Raw genomic sequence first — 21,733 nt, 5'->3', positions numbered from 1 at the left:
TTTTCGAGCGTCCTCGGCACTTTCTGATGGTAAGCCCTGACGGGCTAGTCAGTCGATCTACACAACCAAGTTAGTTACCGGTGAAAAGAAGAAGGCCTTCGCTGTGGAGTTATTTATTAGAAAAAGCAAACTAAACGGTTACAGACTATTGGACAGGGAAGCAAAACTCTCATATGCATCTTGTTTGTAAAACTGAATATCCATCTTCTCCTTGAATGCGTCTTCCTGAACTTTCCTGGATATTCACTGACTGTTACTCCAATCCAAGCAAATGCTACAAAGCGACTCAACAAATTCCGTAATAGATCTGATTTTTCAAGAGGCGCAAAGCGGATTTACGAGAAAACATACTACTCGCGTGCCCTCCCATCAGTTGTATCACCGTTGCACTGGGTCGTCTTTCGGGGCGTCTGAAAAACCAATCAGAAATGAGGTCTCCTGTTCGGATGTAATAATGTTCACGTGCATTCTGTGTACGCTTGTGGTCTAGTAATAATATGCTGGTTTCGCATATCAGATGTCTGGGGTTAAAATCTCTATACATCCAAGGGTATGGACTGCTGCCGAGCTTCAATTAGATCGAAAGTCCAATCCATAACCTCCCCACCCCCTCCCTTTGATGTGGACTCACCCGAATGATTGCGTTAGGACAGGAGGACGATTGTCCAGACGAGATTAATGGGAACTTGAGTTATATCTTTATTGCATGCATACATGCCACACTCATCTGAACGGCTTCCCAATGCTAAAGGGGCCTAATGAGAGCAAACATCTGATCTATCGCCCTTACGCTTTGCTGTAGACTCATCAGAATAGCTGAAGCAGAATGGGAGAAGGAGGCCGACGGGAACCCAAGTATATTTAGCATTCAAGGTTTTCCCCACTTCTCTTGAAGGTTTAAATTCGGGTTCTAAATGCCAATACTGCCTCTATTCCCTCATTTGATAGCCGCGACTGAATTTTGTCGGAGAAAAGAATCAAAAATACCTCTCTCAATTTGAGAGGAGCTTAGCGTTCGAATCCAGTCACAAATGATCTTGTTTCCTGGTTGTTATCACTACTGACCTCATACATTTTTAGCTGCCATGCAGCCAACGAATTCAAAGTTGAATGAGTATTTTGTGCGGATGCATGCGGAGGCGTCAGAGATGGCAGACGGTAAGATCATTAGGAAATAGAAAGAGGCCTTGTAGTACCTGAAACGAGGCGTTCAGTCACGCAGAAAATGAAAGAAAAACGACACCAGTTCACTAAAATTTCTGGATCTCTGGAAAGAAGTATTCATTTCTATTCAACTCTAACCGTCCACAGAGACAAGGTAGAGTGAACAGCTGAAGGTGAACCCAAATCAGCTGATGTGTGTTATCTTCGATCGCTTATCCCCAAGTACGCCATCTGACGATATCATCTGGCAAAGCTTAGTTACTAACTATGGTGGCCCAGTTGGGCGCACCACAAAAAGATAACAGTGAGGAAGAAAATCTGGGAATTTCATGGAAGTTTGTGTTTGAGAGTGAGGTTTACTTTCCTGATGCTTTTCTGATACTGTCATATCGCACCTCATGCAGTGGTTCGTAGGTAAGGTGGTGATGCTAAAATGCTCAAGCGAGGAAGCACCAACACCCCCTTGCGTGCTATATGAACATGGTCGATCAGTCAGCACGTTTGGTCGAGGTCTTCCACTGCATGGACGGCTGGCCATATAAACCTGTGGGTACGTATGATAAACAAAGTATTGTGGACCCTGGTTCCCTCAGTGAACCAATTCGTGTTGGTGCCGGTGAGGGTGGACTGGTAAACAATGGCCTAACGAGCGAATGAACAGACAGCGAGGGAGCAAACAGTGCATAAGGTACGTGCGGATAAATGTGTTTCGATCTCTGGAACAATCAGCTACTTGTTCTTTTAGGTGTTTCGGCTGCGTTCGATGAACAAGCAGAATCAACCAAACTGAGGACTATGTCAACAGACTGGAGAGGATGGATAGCAACACAAAACAGCGGTGTATAGCTCGTTCTGAACACAGCCGACCTTGGTTCCATCGTTATCACGAGCTTCCACATCCCCCTGTTCCGATCTGCCTAATATCCCTAAAGATACGCTAACTGAATCACTCATCCTGGCCGTAAGTTTCTTTTGTACATAACTGGCTGCCCAGTTATGCGCACCATATCTGCTTCATGGAGTGGAAAAACTTACCTGGTCTCTACAATGCGGTTTAGGATGACAGTATTAGAAAGTAGCAACTCACATGGACGTGGTCATCCCTTTCAAAGTTTTCAATTAAGTACCTGGTAATTTCAACCAGGCTTTATCTCACTGAAGTTGATCAACCAAATAACGTGGAGTCTATGGCCCTCATAATTCCCAAAAGAGCAGGAAATAATGGCTTGGTCTTGGGGTTTGCAGTCTCGGGATTCTTGACTTAAGTTTACAGGATATGTGACACTACTCTGACAAAAAGTAGTAGTGCAATTAAATAAATTTAAAGTGTCAGTCCATGTCCCGCGTCTGCTGGATGGTGCGAATACGTGACAGGTCGAAATGATTTTGTAATTGCAAAGGTTGCATGTTTGTGGATAGTCATTGCTCCGTCGGCTTACAATTCTGTTTCAGTGAATATAGAGGAAACAAATCGAACGCTCAAAGTCCCAGACTGATGTTACATTTCGTAAACCTCATTCGTAAATGTACAATCCAAGTTGGTTTTGCGGGAGACTCACCTGGAACTCAGTTAAAATCTCTCGTTTATGATGTTCATGCGATCGCAGATCACTTGCCAGTAGATGTTATTAAGGAGTAAGGTATTCTCACACGTTCGACACAAATGGCAAATCCAACAGCGCAAGTGCACAGCGGATCACAGTCAAAGAGGAATCGGAACGCGCCTTGGCACCTCTTCTTTCCACCACGTAAACAGGCATCTTTGTGGAATCAGCTTTTGTGAAGTTCTTTTTGTTCTACGCAGGTTTTTTTTGTTCGTCTACTAAACACGTAACAAATATTTGAGACGAGCACTTTGGTCTGCAACGTTCCTGGTCCCGTCCATATATTCACGAATATGAATACTGAACTTCATTTTCGGGGCAAAATCTTGCAACCATGCCATATGGTTTGGTCTAGGTTCCTATTGAAAACTTTTGCAGTGCAATGTCTAGCATCAATCTTCAGGTCAAGTTTGAGGGAGGTTTAGTTACGACCTTCACAGAATCCATCCTGCTGAGTGTAGCTCACATCACAACTTGAGCCTTGTCATTTTCCAGCATTCTCCATGACAACCGTTCGCAACCCCAACTTCTGTACTGTAAAAAGTATTAATACCCATGTATATACTTGTACTATCCTGTGCTAAGGCCGTGATCTCAAAGCAAGGAATTGGTTAATTAGCCTTAACGCTCGATCTAGGTGTCCTGTTTGACAGGTAACGTGTAGTCTAATTCACCAACGGACGGTCAGTAATAATTGCGGCGAAACCGAATTCTACGAACTTCACCTGCGTTTGTTCAGTAGTCGCAATTGGGCAGTGAACAATATATTGAATTGGACGTGGGCAGACAGTGTAGATAGATAGACCGTGGTTCTATAAGAAATTAACAGTAAATCCTGAGGAGAATTAAAGAAAGGCTAACGGCTAGATTGAACCTTGGGCAGTTAGCAAACACAGGATGGCACAGAAAGGGCAATGTGCTATAGGACAAATTAAACGGGAAAATTGTTGTTCAGTTCAAAGTGGGACAAATTTTCAACAACAAGCCCAGAAATAAATGTAAACAAATCGTCTACAGAAAAACGGTTGAGGTAGGGTCGACTTTGTATAAAATAGAATAGTTCAGTCTTGAAACTCGAGCAGTCACCAAAAGGGTGAGTCTCGCATCTATGCTCGTCCGATTTTAACTGAGTGTGCTGCACAAAAACCACTCTGTGTTTCGGTTGATACGACATTCGAGGTATTCCAGTGCATTTTCTTGATTTATTAGTGTTCCGTGACCACACTCACCAGGACCAAACTACGCCAACTCTTGGATAACTAAAGGTTATTAGTACTCACAAAGTTGGACCCATTCAGTTCATACCTCAATTTTTTCATTGTGTATATTAAAGCCGATCAAACGGTTGTGAATTAATACACCTCATAAGGTTGCGTGATGCCAGTGTGGCTTAGGATTTAGTGGTAGGAGAAAGTGGAGCCTACATGAAGTGCACAAGTTTGGTTGTTTTTGCAAGTGACCCCTCAACGCACTGAACTGTTGTACATGCGAAATCCCTACTGGCGTCCGGATACAGAATATGAGGCAACGGTCGTAGAACGCAGGCTCTGAATATGAGTTAGGAGTCGGTTAGGGTCCTGGGTCCTGATCATCTAAGAATGCTGGTGACAGTAAAACGACCCCCACTGTCCAACACTCGGTCTAAACGCTTCAGTTTTACATCGAGTTAACAACCGATTCCCGGAACTCACCATCGAGTGTTTGGTAATGCAGCCGGATGACTGACTGACAATTTTTCTATCACATGTATCACGCAGCCTTCTCTAGTAAAGTAGTGTTTGTCCCTGGGTGGCAAAGTCCGACAGCATTATTTATGTTCGCCACAGTGTTCGTTTTGTGTCACATGTGTAGAAACGAGATGGCTAATCTAGGTACAAAGTTGAACGGTTATCCATTTTGCATTCGGGGGCACGATCAGAAAAAGAACTGTTTGTTAAATATAGTCATCTGGCACCCGGTGAGAACTATGCTGCACAATCATAGCCACCGTTCAAAGTTACCATGTGCGTACGGTTCAACATGATTCGCCCCGAGGTGGAGGGCGTTACCATCCCTGATGACACACAGATTCGAAAATCTTGAAACGGTAATCAAGGATATGTCCAACTGCTGCATTCACGACAATTTTCCTGAGCTGATTGTGTCTCTCGAGAGTTGATTGCTTCCCCTTCGAAGGATGTGACACCAACTATGTCCTTGATGGACACGTCTCGTTTCAGTTCGGCTAATTAGATCCCGTTTATGTAGTGTGATGGAGTACTAGCCAGGTTGATGACATCCACAGTGGTTATTTCTCTTCGGAAGCAAAGCGGGAATTATTTGGGAGGGGAGGGTGCTCCGAAGTGAACTTTTGATAGATGAAATTCCCACGGAAGAGCATTGTAGAGAATTTTAAAGGTTTCAAGGCTGCTTTTTTGCATACCGCAGAATCGTGATGTCTGCCAATATGGACTGGGTTATCAGAATGCGTAATAGAATGAAAAGGGTTCATCCACGGGAACTTGTGTGCATGAACGAACTAGGCACGCGGTACGCCATCCTTCATTTATGAAACGTGCCGGATATAACAAAAGAAGACGTTTTGTTTCACTCAACCGTGAACGGAACAATGCTTTCTGTGAGAAACTCATGAGCGTTTGTCACTGGAAAAGAAGAATCCCTCACTTATGCACACCATAGCCGTTATATAACGTATCTAGTGTCAGAATAGCTCAAAATTTGGCATCGATTTAAAATCTTGGTGGTCAAACGGGGGATCAGCATAGTAGCAATAAGGCATCCACGCGAAAATGCCGTGAGACAAACTAAGATAAACTTGGATAACTTATACGGGACGTCCAGATATTTTGGGCCCCTTAAAAACACTGACTTAAATGGACAGCATCGAAATCCCACCTGCTGCTGATACACTCTCAAACTGCTTAACCTGACGGGCTAATCTTATTTCAGTCCAATTCTTACCCCTGGTTTTGTCAACCTCATCATCAAAATCATCATCATCATCATCATCGACAGCATGACATCAATGTTCAACACCGATGCTTCACTGCAGCTTGAGGTGTACAGTTCAACCCAGTTTATCAGCTATAAACCATGTCCTATGGGTAAGTTGCTACAATTTCGTCCTCTTGAAAATGGGAAAACACTGGAGATACAGCCAAGCACTGGGAGCTAAAGTACGACCAGTTAGTTTGGGAAACTTGACAGCTACATACTGTAGGCGAGAGCTTCGATGCACTAGCACCATCGACTGCGTGATTGCCAATGTCACTGACCACTGGTTAACTGGGTCCCGAAGTCCCCAATCAGGGAGGTGGCAGTTGTCGACCCGACTGAGTCTACTGGTAAACGTTTCCATACTTCGACATAGGCTGTCCACCTCTCAGTTGATTTGCTCATCACAGGTCCGGGAGAAACTGCTTTTCGAGGCAAACGGTCTTCCGAGTTAACTGAGGTGTACAGTCTTTGGTAAGTAACCACGTGATATTAGGCATCGCGTGTCGAATTTCGTTCAATCTAACCACTCTCCTTACATCCGGAACGCCTTTGAAAAATCTCTGCTTCATGATATTTCCCTCATCAGAGGCTGGCTGGCCGACCGGCGATTAAAATCAATAACCATTTTTAAACTTCGTATCAATCCTTGTCCTGATGGCTTAAATGGATGTCCGCTTCTTTAGAATTCTGTTACGCAATTAGAAAACACGTTACAGAAAAAGTTAGTACCCTTTTCTTCCCAGGAGCCGGAATTCACCTATTTACAGCGGACGTACGGCTGTACGGCTGCAGTTGTTGACAACGACTGAGCTATTTGAATATGCTTGAATATTCGCTCATTCTCGGTAGAGCCACAAGGTCATTTTACGCTAAAAGTCGCTATAGCGAATGGTGCTACGGATTAGGAATATACTATATTGCGCTGGAGTTATGAAACGCGTTGCTCTTCGGCACAGGCATGCCATGAAAGCGAAAAGGTCTACAACGTTCAGATTGACAAACCAGAACTTTACAAATCAGTAAGCATGAATTAAGTGGGGACCTCGACTGATACTTTGTTACAAGGTTTCTGGGGGGGGATAAATTCTGGTTCCAGGACCTTTGAATGAATTGATGCAAAGGTTTCACGTCCGTTGTGTAATCCCTTGGAATACGGTGCAGCTAGAAAGTGACCACGCCTTTCTACTGGGCTTGTACAACAGTGGTGGCTGAGTGGCCTGTGTGTGGACCCAAATGCCCTTGAACAACCTATAAAGCGGCAGTAATTTTGAACTACTAAAAGACGAATAAGTGTGTTAGGTTTAGTCATTCTTGTATTCAAAATATCTTACCCTAAACGGAATCCGCTGTCACGTGAATCCGGTGACCAAGTTACATCCCCATTGCGATAGAAAACTTCCCTATCAGATATAAAAGTGTCACTTGTATTGCACCGACAGATGAGATAAATTTTGATCGAAGAATACTGGCTTAAAGTACCATCTCGGTTCAAGAAGCGAGGAAGTTATTTATTCTAAATGGTCAACAGGGAGTCCGGTGTGTTCAAACAGATTTTGGGCTGCTTAGTTTGCCACCCACTACCATGCTTAAGTGAAAATGAGTAGTGCTTCACCCCTGTCACAACCACTGACCCACCGCTACGCACCACTACGCTGCCCACTAACGCACTGATGATGTTACCTCGATTGGTGATTAAACGTTTACAATCAATTTACCCAGCTCAGCAAACAAGCCAACGACCATATAATCAAAAGCTGGCTTCCATTCCTTCTCGTGAGGATATAGGAGTGACTGAGACGTAGAAGGCGCCAAAGTAACTACTCTACTGAAATTCAAACGTCTATGAAATAAAAGTTCAGTTTGGTTGTGCTCTGAGACAAGAATGAAGAAAACAGTTCGAACCAGTTGAAACAATGGGTTTAAGTGTAACTGTGGTGAGGCAAAATGAAAGGAAAACGTTCCCCAAGGGATGATCCTGTAGTCTTCTCACGCTCACCTTTCCCTTTTTTGTGTTTTCACGCCAGCCAATGAGTTCTGATATTGATTTCCGGCAAGAACTCTCACCCACCGATCACCCTCCATCAATTAGAAGTGTCACCTGGACGATCATAGTAATGTGACGATTAGGTGAACACTACTGACTACCCGATACGGATGGGGGTAATGATTGAACTACGAGTTGATGGGCGGGCAAGTGCTTGGGATTTTTCGACCGGGAATCTATGTAATTACGTAAAATTGACTCCCAAACTGCTGCCGTGCTAAGATACTACTTATAAGGTTGATGAACATTGTTCGACAGTTCATTAACGGTCTCTTTATCTCCGGGCTGATCCGGTATCTTTAATCCCCATACTTTTCACCCACCGTATTACGTTCTTTCGAATTTGTGCTTCTGTGAGAAGACGCTAGTGGCGGGCAAGTTCTAGGCGGAGCACACCACTCATAACGTTGCTGAAAACCCTTCGACAGCACTCGACCGGTTTCGTCCTTGTGCTAGGCGCGGTTCCTGAGTTTCCAACTGAAATGAAGAGAACGGGAAACAGCCTTTCGTTTCCCATAGGCTTTTGACTTAGTCATCTGTACAGAGTGGTAGCCTAATCCACTGTCAGTGGCCGAGTGTTTGTCTGCCCCCACTACATCGAACGTGCTCTGTCTGAATCGCTAGTCATGACGTGACAGCGCTTTGTGAGTCATCGCAAGCGTCATATGTTCTTCCACATGCTGACGTTCTGTCTCTGTATCTCTGTTGTTCGCTGGTGGTGTCCTAGTGACGGACACTCTAAAGTACAGTTCATGTGCAGCAGTTGGGGCCGTATGCACAAACAATCTGTCACACCGTAGACTCCGTCCCTGCTCCCCAAACAGGACTGCCTAGTTTACACGACACGAAGGCCAATGTTTAACCTACCTGCACGTATGTTTTGAATAATGACAAGAAACTATGGCGTTTTTCTACATAAATCGTCGTCACTCAAACACACAACGGAATCCCGACTGAATCGCTCTCCAACCGGATGTGCTGCACAAATGCCTCCTCATGTTAGTACGATGGTAGTTCACCGAAAAAAGTCCTTAGATGAACAGCGAAGCCCTAAACTGTCCAATTCGATAGTGACCAGAGGAATTAATTGTTGTTTATCTTGTTCGGATCGATGCATCATCGTGTGGTCCCAATCTCGCCTTTCCGAAATCTCATATCGTACTAACCACCTCCATCTTAATAAGTAGTGCATTCCCGAGTTGTGTCTGGCGATACCTCTTGTGCAGACAACAGTGCTCGAACAAAGAACACAATCATGGCTACCAAACTGGGGACGCTTTACCATTTGTCTTAACAGGAAACTGCACTCGGCCACGATAGATGAACTGATTATACTGCGTAGGTTGCGCTGGCTTGGCCGCGTGCTCCGTATGTCAGTTAACCGGCTTCCTCGAGCAGGCCCATCTCTCGCAACAACTTGAAGGGTGTAAACGAGTCAGGGTGGTCAAACACTCACTAAGCGGTGAAGTGTGGAGACCATTACCTACAAACGCGGATGCGCTGGTCATTGACATCTCGGTGGCCCAAGCGATTGCCTCCAATGCATAGCTTTCTTCCCAGTGAAAAGTTCAATACTAACTCTGTATTTACGCGTCGATTCTATCAGCAACCGCCTCCAGCACGCAGCTCTGTACATCACCTTCTTAAATTATCGATGAACGAAACTGTGGCAGCTGTAATCACTGTGAAGAAAGTACGCGGTTATTACAGCTGATGATGATGAAGAAAATACGCGGTTATTAAAGCTGATGATGATTATGTGGTTGCTGAAAACTCTAAGTAGCCTACCAAAGGTCACACCTTAAATCTCGACCAGTCTCGGAACCTGGTCACTTGGCCTAACGAAGCTTTTGTGTCAAAAGCGAAACGTTGCCCAGCAATAAATCTACCGATTGTCACCAAACTTTTTCGAAGGTCACACCTTCTTCGGGACTCATCAAAGAGGCGCAGTCCTAGAGATCGCGTCAGCCATATGCCCCAAGTGAACCCAAATTGAACGAAATTCGTAAACTGCGTAAACTGTGTGTACCCATTTGGTTTTAATTGGCGATTCAAATGAATCCCAGATAAACCTCTCATCCAAGAAATTCTTCAACTGAATGTGCTGCCAAAAGGTCAAGTTATGTGTCATTTGGAGTGCTAATGAGTGCATTTAACGGATTTTATACAATTAAGGTTCAAATGGAACATAAACCTGATGGAAAATAATTGCGTAATCGAAGAGTGCGCTTCGGTTCTGGTTAATCACACTAGCCGCTAGCGTCTGAATAGCATAATCTCTAACTAGTAACCGTGAAGGTTCGGATTCGAGCCTTCCCAGAAATTTATGAGATTCAAATTGCTGATGACTGCCAATAAGGTTGGAACTCGATTTCTCGCCACAGACGAATATGACTCGCACGATGAAAGTTTCGGATTCGAGCCTTCCCAGAAATTCATGAGATTCAAATTGCCGATGATTGCCAGTAAGGTTGGAACTCGATTTTTCGCCACAGACGAATATGACTCGCACGATGAACTTTCAGTTGAGCTTCCAGATACGCCAAAATAAACATGGCTTGAGTTAATCATCAATGACCACGTCGGAAGAGTAAGGGTCTTTATCGAACAGGATAACTTCCCCTCTACCCCAGAGCACTGATTTAGAAGAGTTTGAAAGACAATCGATTGGGCTCCAGTGTACTGTCTATAACGACGTGCAGAAACCAAGCCTCAACGGCCAAAATATATTTCGAGGTAAAGACAATCATTCAGTAGAACAGAAACTTGCTCACTTGGGGCGTTAGTACACGTTTCGAGCGAACAAGTCAGCAGATGTTCAGATTTTGTCTGGGGTTGTCTGTCAAATGTGGCAGTCAAAATTGACACTACTGTCATCAGTGTCGGTCAGTTTGATAGGCCTGAAAGCCCCGGCTAAGGCTACAGAGGTCAAGGCCAACTGAATTCAGCTTGAATCCTTTACCTGCATCAAACCCCGTCATATTTCACAATATCGGTAGGGAGAAAACACAGATATTGCGAAATGGAAACTTTGCCCTGTAGGTGAAGTCATTCTATGTCGAGAAGCCGAGAGACCCACTGTGCGAGAAGCACGGTCTGTTCAGATAGTTACTCAATATGTAGAGACCGTGGTAGATAGATATACTAATTGGGACAACGTTGTAAGTGTGATGGCCTGTATTTAGTCTCAAAAGTGCAATTAGTGTGCTATTTGCCATTACTTCTGAAAACTGTTTGAAAACAGCTACTGGAAAGTGCTTGAAGAGCGTTGGAATTCAGACAACACGTTCAAAATGGCAAGCTGAATAAATTCCTCATTCTGACCCTTATTAAAAATAGATGAAAATGGAGATGACTTCGTTCCAAAGTGAACCGACACGTAGGAAAACCTGAACGGACAGCGGATTATATAATCGTAGAAATGGGGAGCTCCGTGCTTTATTGATGAGCAAGATGTTGATGACCAATCGTGCCACCGGCGTGGTCCAAGAAAACAATCCCCTGATAGATGAAGACTCGGCTCAGTTTGGGGAGCGATTTTTCCGAACAGAGAGTGCGACGAATTATCAGATGAGCGTTTTTAGTGGATTTGTAGGCAGAAATACAAACACAGGAGTGCGTATGAAAAGCTACCAGATTGGGAATGAGTCACATAGTCATCAATGAGTAATGAACTAAACCCACTCCTCTGCAATTCCAAACTTGTACACTTGGAAGACAGATGGGTAGTCTTCAGACGACTTGAATGCGAGGCTGTGGAGTTCCCAAGAGGCAGTGTAACTGGTACTCAAAAGTTGGCCAGTACTCCCCAAAATGCTCTTAGTTGGTAACTCAGCATTTCCGCAGTGAGGAGAATCGCGAAGTATCGTTTGTGTAGTCAATCGGTTCGATACATCTGCCTCATATAGGAAGGTCACAATCACTTGGTTTAGCCACCTTATGATCTGGAATTCAATCATACCAACAGCAATTCTGAAAGGCCTGCAACGGTGACAGTCCGTTTCCGGTTTCTTCTTGAGGCTTATCAAGAAGGCGTAGTTCCCAGTTGGACAATAATTTGTACGCAACTGGAGAAATATACTCACTTGCCAAATAAGTTGGTGATCATGGGAGACTCAACTGAATCAAAGCTGAATTTCCGGTTTCCAACATTTATCACATCCTAATCTTGTCTCTAAATCATTCCTCCTGGACTTGTAACTCATTATCTCAATCTGGGTCACGATCAGGCCCGTCTATCGATCGTGTATGGTCCAGATTAGAGGTTAGCCGCGCATAAAGCAATGCGGGTTTTCCGACGTGTACCTGTCCATTTGACGCGCGTAGCGCACACAAACACTCAAAAAACGGACTCCCCTTGCACAAGGTGAGCAGCGACTGTGGTTATCGGATGTGAGTGTCCATATCGGCCCATATCACACACTAAGCGATGGTGCTACACATGCCCCACCGACAATACGAGAGCATTCGACCCGAATTAGCATGAAGCATTAGCATTCGTTATACGTGCACGTGTTCCTTTTCCGCTAAGTAGTGCCATCCGATTGTCCACACAGGTGGGGACGCGCTGATCCAGATTGCGGACAACTTTACTCCAATTCATATTACTGAGATAGCATTGACATCGACCCACAATTGGCTTAATATGAGGAGGAAACCGATGAGTAGAATGCTTGTAAATCCTCATGTCGATGTGGTGATACTCCTCAAAGAAATAACGGATCCTGAAAAAAATGATCAGTCGACGGAAAACATGGTTGGCCGAATGGTCTCCTAGTTGTGTGGTAGATAGCATAACTTGTCGGGTGAATTGTAAAGTTAGGAAAGTATAATCACGAACTAGGAGTAAGATAGCTTCGAAAAGCTGGAGTACACAAATCAGGTGTTCTCATTTGTGATTGGAACGGTGCCGCAAATGTGAACCGAAGTAGTGCGTAGCCATGAATCTATCGATTATTGGACGTGAGAAAATTCACTTATACGGAACAAACAAGGCTTATTCAATTAAAGTTTCATTCGTTTAGCTGTAGCACCCTTTTGGTGCCTATCCGCTATGCCACCAAAAGGAAACACGAGGGTTGAGACACTGCCAGGCTACCCAAGCCTAGACAGGGAAAGTCGAGATGTAGGGGTCGGGTTCGAATCACAGAGCTTTCGGCCAGTGAACTCAATCTCTAACCATTGAGCCATCTCGCCCATTGCAATTTTTATCCATCTGAAAGGTCTTTATAGCGGAAGAATAATACTCTTTTTCATAAAGGAAACTACTCTTCAAACTCTTCAAAAGACCACCACCGGTTTCACCTTTCTTGGAAAAACCAAACTGATTTGCAAATGAGTGTATTTTTCAAAAACAGTCCAATTTGGGTTCAAGTAGAACATAAGGTTGATGGAAACTCGGGGACTGCGCCTACCTGATGAGCCCCAAGAAGATCGAAATCGATCCTGATCTGTCGAAGAGTTTTCAGCCCAGTCGGGCCAGAACTGACAAACAACCCAGCTGCTGAGGACACCCCGTGCCGTTCGGCAGATTGGACCGGTGCCTTGTGTTCTTCGAGGCTGATAATTGAATTTATCTGGCTTCTCCAACACCCCAACCGTTCTTTTGTTTTCTTCATTAGTAAAGATCTCCTGATATCCCCCCTCCATTTCGACTTTCATGTCGGCGGATAATTCAGGTACTGATTGTCCCTATTCTGATCCACGGCTTTTGCGCCATATTCAAAGATGCTCATAAGACATCCCGATTAAGTATCGCTAATCTGGGATCTGTCAGTAAACTCTGCAGTGCCTTCCAGAATGTTACAGCTGTTAACCAGACTGATTTCCATGTTCATTCTTCCAAGTATCAAGGTTGTTAATTCTTTTCCTCTGTTCTCATTGTGCACAACGGGTTTCTTCGTTTCTGTTGGGTGTCCATATTCCCTCCTTTTGTTAACCAAGCTTTGACATTGAAGTCTCGCGCCTAGTTCAGTACAGTCAAATGGTTATTTTATGATCACTTTGTCTTGACTCGGTGTGAAATCTGGTTGAACGTATTGTTTGTATAGGATCCCGTTTGGAATTAACAATACTTAGCCCGGAATGTAAAATCCGGCGTAATCCCATGATTTGAGGTTTCATCACTTTGTTTTTGTGTTCATTTGTTGATAAAGCTCCATCAGAACGATTCGATTTTTAGGCGTTTCGCCCGTGCATCAAAGTAGCCCAATTCATTGCTGGGAACAATCAATGAGCTTTCGATATGACGTTTGTAGGGTGAAACACCTCTCGACTTATACACTCATCTTCACACAAATTTGGTTTTGACGGGAAACTCATCTGGAACTCGACTGAATCTCTCGTTTATGATGCTTTCAAGCAACTGAATATGTCGCACCAGGCCGCCTCATGTTTCAGTTGATACGATAGTTGTGAAATCGCGATACATTTTATGGACGTAATGGACTGCGTATGAGCTTGCTAAATACCCTTCGACAGACAACGACCCATTTTGTTCTCCTTGGTAGGTAGGCTCGGTCCTCAACTTTCGTCATCTTCATGTTCTACTGGAACGCAAATTGCACAAAATCAACGAAATACACTCATTTCCATACCAATTCGGTTCTGAAGGAAGACTCATCTAGATCCCGTATGAGGTTCTTCATTTTTCGTTTTTGCTCCTAAGACTCCTTGCTTTGCTTGGTCAACCCAGCAGAACTTTTATCATCAGGCACATCCCCCTGAGCTTACCATACTGCCACGCGGTTTGTCATCCCTTGTTCCCAGAGTGATTTCCAAATGTACCGTTCACTTCATCCACCAGAATATCATTATTCGAGTAACATCTTACCCACGAAGATCATCCTTCAAAGTATGACATTATGAAAGTCAGGTCGATCAAGATCTACAGCTATTTTGGCCAGATACAGTGCTAGTCGCAACATTTTTCGTTTGCGACCACTCTCAGGTTCGACGATCAGGCTTTCACACCTGGATCCAACCGTGTTGTTGACGCTGCATCTGGTAAACATGTAGTGCTTTGAAAAGTCAGGTCCTACAACACTACTCTAAGCTTACCTTGATTTGTCTTGGTCGGCCCGGATTCCATCATTTTGCACGATGCTAACTTCATCCAGAGTCGTTAATTCTGATCGGCCTCATCAGTTAAGCTTCTAGAGAGGTCTGACTGTACTTTCCCCGTTCCTTTCTCTTAAACATTATAATCTCATGGCAGTTTCTCGCGTCTCCTTCCTGTTCAAAGTGCGTCTGTTCTGTGTAGGACCAACATAGTCGGGTTTCACATCGGTCTCTGATCCATTGATTATTACAGTCTTACTAACTAAGCTTATCATTTTCAACAACCTTATGAGTAGTGAATTACGAATATACAGGTATCGCGATATCTCGAATGTCCTAGCGACTGAAACCTGAGGCGGCCTGGTGAATTACATTCATTTGCCTGAAAACATCACAAACGAGACATTCAGCTGGGTTCCAGGTGAGTCTCTCGCAAAACCAAATTTGTTTGCAAATGAAATGCAACTTTCGTTTGTTTTTTCGGTCTTGTTTCTGGTGTTTTGTTCGACCGGATATGCCAAGCGGAATGTGTTCACTACCATTGAAAGATCACGCAACTGTGGTCCAATGCATCCAAGTGTCCATCTGCCTACCTACCCACCTAGGTTTTGGCTCAACCTCCGTCTGAGATGGCAGTCTGTTGTGTCTTTTTTCAGCAATTTTTCAATGTCCATTTCACAAGCCTTACGTTCAACAGCAGTCTCACTGGTGGTTGATCAGATGGCAGTTGATCTGTTCCTCGAGCTTGGCGATTGGCTTGCAAACGCAGTTGAATGCGCACTGACGACATCTCTTCGACTGGGGAGGAAATGTTTGCTAGCCAATTGCCAAGCTCGACGAACGGATCAACTGCCATCCGATCAAACACCAGTAAACTCACCCGAGCTGCCTACATTTCGACAAATTGATTCACCTATCTCGCACATCAAATTTTTTGAAACCTTGTCGACGTTATTTTGACGTTCGAGAACATGCGTGGGAATAGTCTCGGAATCTTGACACATACACCTGCGGAAAAGGGGGGGCCAATGTCGCAGATTCAGCGGTGCGAAAAAGTGACATGTACCAACGTTACATAATGTGAGCAAACTCATTTGTGAACATGTGGAGAGGGTTTTTTTCTCGCTTCAGCGAACGCTACATAGGCGTCTAATCTTTCACGACCACGAGCTTCTCAATTCGGCAGTTTTGGCAATTTCTAGTCTCGATTCCTCTTAGTATTGGTTTCTACCCAATGTTCACTTCGTTTGGGATTGGCCTGATCTTTGAGTAGGAGTTGATGCTGTCATTTTTGTCGTTGCAACTAGATATTTTGTTGTGTGTAATGGGTCTATATCAACTTCCAAACTATTCCCGCGGTCATGGTTGCCCTTTTATATTAATGTTCGCGCCGAGTTTTGATCCGTTGGATCATAAACTGCGAATAGTTTTAATTCTGAAACTTGCGCTATAAGTAGTCGAGAATGGAGATTGCTCATCAGATCCGCCTCATTGCCACAGTTTGCCCGACCACAGATTCTCCCGTATCAAGCTGAACGTTGCGCATTGGCTTCGTAGGCTAAGTGATCCAGACAATTACGAAAACCAAGCTGAAGACAGTACATTTTAATGCCCAGACTGGGGAGATCTGAGCTGCATTCATCCACAGTCGCATCCATCACTCAGTTAGAATCTAATACATTACTCATAAGGTCGCCGAGAACTCTTCACGACCGGTTTCACCCTACTTGGAACTGATCAAGTACGCGCAGTTCCCGAGTCTCCGTCAACTATGTTTTACTTGAACCCAAATTTCAGGAGATTAGCGAAATACACGCATTTGTATAAACCAGTTTGGTTTTGAGGAAGACTCAACTGGGATCCAGCTGAATATTTCGTTCATGATTTTTTGTGCAACCGTGTGTCTCACCAGGCCGACTCAAGTTTCAGTTGATACACTTTGAGTTGCTTGAAAATGTCATAAACGAGTGATCCAGCCGGGTCCGCATAACCAAAAACAGGTAGAATCTCATTACAGTTGTGATAGACCAATATAGAAACGGCCGTCGTATAGAAGTGAACGAGCTGATAGTGTCACACCACGAAGTAAAATATGAAATATGATAAAATGTGATGAAATGTGTGATGTGAAATGTGAAATGTGAAATCAGTTTGCAAATGAGTGTATAATAGCTAATTTCGTGCAATTTGGTTTCAAGTAGAACATAAAGTTGACGGAAACCCGGGGACTGCGCCTACCTGATGAGCCTCAAGAAGGGTGAAACCGGTCGTGTGCTGTCGAGGGATTCTCAGCAACCTTACGAGTAGTGCACTACAAAATGCTAAACCAATTTCTAAATAGGGCTTTGGTCATGGGATGTGTAGGATCGGATGAGCTTTAGGACTAATTATGTTTATCCTGATCTTTTTTTCTACCAAGTTTGCTCGTTTGAGGGGCTGATCAGTTGAGAGACGCAAGCTGCGCAACAGTTTCGTTCTACATAGACACTAGTCCCCAATTTGTCGAAATATAGGTAGCTCGGGTGTGTTTACTGATGGTTGATCGGATGGGTCCCATTCAACCACGCACTGACAATGTCTCCTCGACTGGGGGCGAGACGTTTGCAAGCCAATTGCCAAGCTCGGCGAACAGATCAACTGCCATTCGATCAACCACCAGTAAGCTGCCCTTCATCTTCAATTTATTTTAACGGATTTTTGAGAGTTCAGTTGAACTGATTAGATTGAACACTCAGATTGTTTATCTGGTATGCTTGCGCGAGGGAAACACATTAGAGGAAACTTATTTTTAGTGGAATTCACTATCTGCCGACCAATTCGGTTTCAATACAAGACTTATCTGAATTTTTGTTCTTCAACTGATGTCCCCTCATGTTTCGGTCGGCACGTAAGCTGAGGTATCACAGTATAATTTATTGACGGAAGAATAACAGCTGAGATTCAGTTGAGCTTTCCGCTGTAACCAACTAGCTGTGCAAGTGAGCGAGTTGCGTTCAATTTGGGTTCAGAGAGAAGATAGGGCTGACGTTAACTCAGCGACCGTGCCTATTTGATGAGCCCCATGAGGAGTCTGTAGACAGGTTTTCAGAAATCTTATGAGTAGTGTGTTGCACCAAGAACCTCATGATTGACAGATTTAAAGCCAAATCTCAATCTACAACGTAAGGCTTCGAGTGTGTAGGAAGCAAGACTACTGCATTATGGTTATTTCTGTGAAACGTGTCTCCGAGGCATAGAAATACCAAAGAGGAGCCTAGGCAATTGTAATTGATGCCAACTGAATTTTCACGCAAGGAATCCAGTACTCCAGTACTTGGTGTTACTCCGAATTGAACCAAAATCTACCGACGTTTCAGTACCCCCAAATGCTGTCCTATTTCCGAACACTCGTTTAGTGTGCGGCAGTTTGTCCTTAGTTGAAAGATCCCCTTGAAATTTCTTTCCGCCCACTGACTTCCAAGTGGAAATTCTCTCTCTAGTCAGCGTTTTCCGCCGCGCCGATCAATCGATATGATGACATGCAAGAGGTATAACCCAAACTGCTAAAACATTTGGAAGCCACTCAACAGCCGAATCTTGTGCTCAACGCTGATTTGAGCTAACAAGTATCCGGCAAACGTATTATTCTGGATTCATGTTCTCTGACATTCGGATGAACACATTCACCTTGCGAATATAAACTCATCTGCAAACTAATTTGGTTCTTTCGAGAGAATCACCTGGAACCCAGCTGAGTCTCTCGTTTATGATGTTCTCAGGCAACTGAATGTGCTGCACCAGGCCGCCTCATGTTTCAGTCGCTACGATATTTGAAATATCGCGATACACGTATATTTGTAATGTACTACTCATAAGGTTGCTGAAAATCCATCGACAGCCCACGACCGGTTTCGCCCTTCTCGGGGCTCATCAGGTAGGTGCAGTCCCCGGGTTTCCGTCAACCTTATGTTCCACTTGAAACCAAATTGCACGGGATTGGCGAATATACACTCATCTGCAAACTAATTTGGTTCTCAAGCAACTGAATGTGCTGCACTGAAATATGAGGCGGCCTGGTGCAGCTATTTAGGTGGGTGCAAGAAACGATGTACATGTTTTACCAGTGCATACAGTGCAAAGTTTCTCATTAGCCTAGTTGCTATACGCAGCCCCATGTTGCACACAAGTGTCACCACTACCTGGAAGTAAGTGGGTGCGTAATCATGCAACTAGATGTTGGCGGAGTCCACCCATGAGTTGGTGAACATCAGAAGCTCGTCTGGCAATTTCAACCCTCGCAAATGATGCTGCGTAATAGAATCACGTTTGATGTCGTTCATTTTGGAGCGTGTCCAGGTGATATGTTTTATCCTAATTGGACTTGAGTAAATGAATAGCCTCTAACGTGCTGATACTCAAAACAAAGGTATCAACATCTGTGCCTGAGGTTCACACCACAACTCAAGGTCACTCCGGAAAATTTTCGCTGGTCACGCGAGGCGGAAAAATTCAAGAACGAAAGCAAACAGGCAGTGATCTTTTCAAGTCACTTGATAGCCGAATGTATGATTTGTTCATACTCACCTGATGAGTCCAAATACGGATAAAAATCTCGCGTTTGAATTTTAAACAATATGGGTGCGAGTGACATTTAGTACGGTGTCTCACCAAATAAGTACATTTATAGGTTTTCATAAAGGAACCTACTCACAAGCTTGCTGGAAACTCTGCAACATCCCACGACCGGTTTCACCCTCCTTGGGGCTCATCAGGTAGGCGCAGTCTCCGAGTTTCCATCAACCTTATGTTCTACTTGAACCCAAATTGGACTGTTTTCGAGAAATACACTCATTTGCAAATTAATCAATGCATTTATAGGTAGACGAATAAGTGAAGACCGGTCTATCCAACTGTCTGATAGCTATTTGGCGCTCAACTGGGCCTTCTCGTCGGAATGGTTGATCAAATCACGATAGGTACTGTGGCGCGCCATCTTGAGGAGTGAGTAATGGTTAAAATAACCTGATCAAAATCGCATTCGCTTTCCGGACTGCACTTTGTGAATGACCTTTGAGCGATCTGATGGAAATCGATAAATGATCAAACATATGTATGTCGGTTAGTCACCAACTTTTTCCAACAAATACCGCGAGTGGCTGTATATAGGCGATGAGACTAGATCAAAATGCGTTGTCTTGTGAGACTGTCATCCGAAATCGATTTGAAGCATCTAATAGTTATTTAATGTTTGAACCAACCAGTTCACATGGGGAAATCCAGAAGCTCTCAATTTTTCAGCCACCAGGCATTTCGGAGGTTGAAGCATTCTGGAAATAAAGTTGAAACTTTCAGTCTAGAGCCGGTCGCTTGCTTCATTGTGGAAACTAGCTTTTCGCCCTCACTAATTCCTAACCCCAGTTACTAAACGTAAACACCTGCTCCTGAATTTGTGCTCCCCACTGATCCGGGAAATCAAACCCGTTCGGGCAGCTGTCATTCGTCCGTAATAAAATCAACGTTTTTATGCTAAAATAGACGCAGAAGGCTTGTATATCTCACATCTGAACATGGAGCAAAGAACATACGAACTTAGGCGTAACAGGCTACTCACAAGGTCACCGAATGCACTTGGACAACACACGACCGGATTCACCATTCTTGGGGCTCATCGGATAAGCGCGGTCCCCGAGTGTCCGTCAACGGATGCACTCATTTGCACACCAGTTTGGTCGTGATTCTAGTGCTAGTGGGGGTTTCTCTGAGACTGTATTGGTTCTGTTGACTGTCACCTTACTTTTTACTTTCGTCTAAACAGTACTATTCACCTCCGGATTCGCTTCACCTTGCGCCGCTTTATTCCGCCTTTTGTGGCAGACGAAACTGTACTCAGTGCATTCATTCCGCAGCATTGTTTTACGCAATCCACAAAGTAATTAGTTCATGGTCGTTGGCGGGGCAATTGCCCAGCTCAGCGAACAAGCCAACGACCATCTACGCTACCTGAGCTACCGAAATTCTCCTCTGTAGAAAAGTAATTAGTTCAGTTAGTCAATTTTGAGTTTGAGGTCCTGAAGTTAAACAAGTGAATAGTAGCTCCATATAGAGTCATTTACTGACCAACTACCGACAGATTTCACCTGAGGATGGAGAAACCCAATAAGAGACGGCTATTTTTTTTTAGCTCACCGAAACAATGTACTGCCATTTTAGCCCACTCTGGAACTCGCTCTTCTATGCTTAAGCGTCACCACTTTCAGGTAAGATGGTTTATTCAAGCTGAAATTCCGTAAGCCCCAGAGTTCAATCGTGCGCAAACTCATAACATAGGTATCAAATCGGTGTCCTCAAAATCCAAGCTACAGCCCTATTCTTAAGGTCATTCTCACATCCTGCCACTGATCACGCAACCCAGATGAAAATACACAATTGAGAGTCAGGAACGGCAAAAGTCCTTCGCTGAAAAATGTCGTTGACCTGGCAACAAAAAAGTAAGTTTAGCCGGCAAGTACTGCGCGCATGGACGCAGAAGTTTTTTCCGCCAGAATGGTACAGAAAGTGTCTTTCCTCATTTATCCAACACTTAAGCGCTATTATCGATTGCGTGGCGCGCGACGAACAAGAGAGGACATTCAATTGGAAAATGTTTGGGACCGATTGGGAAGTCATCGTTTCAGAGGGGTTTGGTAAACAATCGGTGGATTTATTGTTGGACAACGTTTCGCTTTTGACACAAAAGCTTCGTCAGGCCAAGTGAGTAAGTAAGTAGGTTGATTGGGTTTTAAGGCAGTCAGGGAACCAATCCGTGAGATTCCTTATGACTGGTGACGTGATCAGTGCTGGGTGTTCAGTCTGATGTTCCTGTTTGTTGATTAGTGGGGATGACTAA

At 44.1% G+C, this 21,733-nt stretch overlaps 2 protein-coding genes across 2 annotated transcripts in view; one reads left to right on the top strand and one right to left on the bottom strand.

The window, feature by feature from the left end:
• T265_06885 (hypothetical protein) overlaps positions 1-20,756 on the bottom strand; it is a gene marked incomplete at both ends in the record, with an annotated part of 52,474 nt that extends 31,718 nt beyond the window's left edge. The window contains one exon of the mRNA XM_009172273.1: positions 20,673-20,756. Within this exon, the coding sequence (XP_009170537.1) occupies positions 20,673-20,756 (84 nt within the window). The remainder of the gene's footprint in view (positions 1-20,672) is intronic.
• On the top strand, positions 11,263-12,586 carry T265_06883 (hypothetical protein; the record flags this gene model as incomplete). The annotated part of the gene is made up of 2 exons (XM_009172271.1): positions 11,263-11,424; positions 12,344-12,586. 2 exons carry the CDS (start codon positions 11,263-11,265, stop codon positions 12,584-12,586), a joined length of 405 nt encoding a protein of 134 aa, XP_009170535.1.
• Positions 20,757-21,733: the final 977 nt, after the last annotated feature.

This window comes from Opisthorchis viverrini (genome assembly GCF_000715545.1).
Source record: "Opisthorchis viverrini unplaced genomic scaffold opera_v5_150, whole genome shotgun sequence".
NCBI lineage: Eukaryota > Metazoa > Platyhelminthes > Trematoda > Opisthorchiida > Opisthorchiidae > Opisthorchis > Opisthorchis viverrini.
The sequence above is the reverse complement of the archived record's forward strand: the minus strand, read 5'-3'. Positions and strand labels throughout refer to the sequence as shown.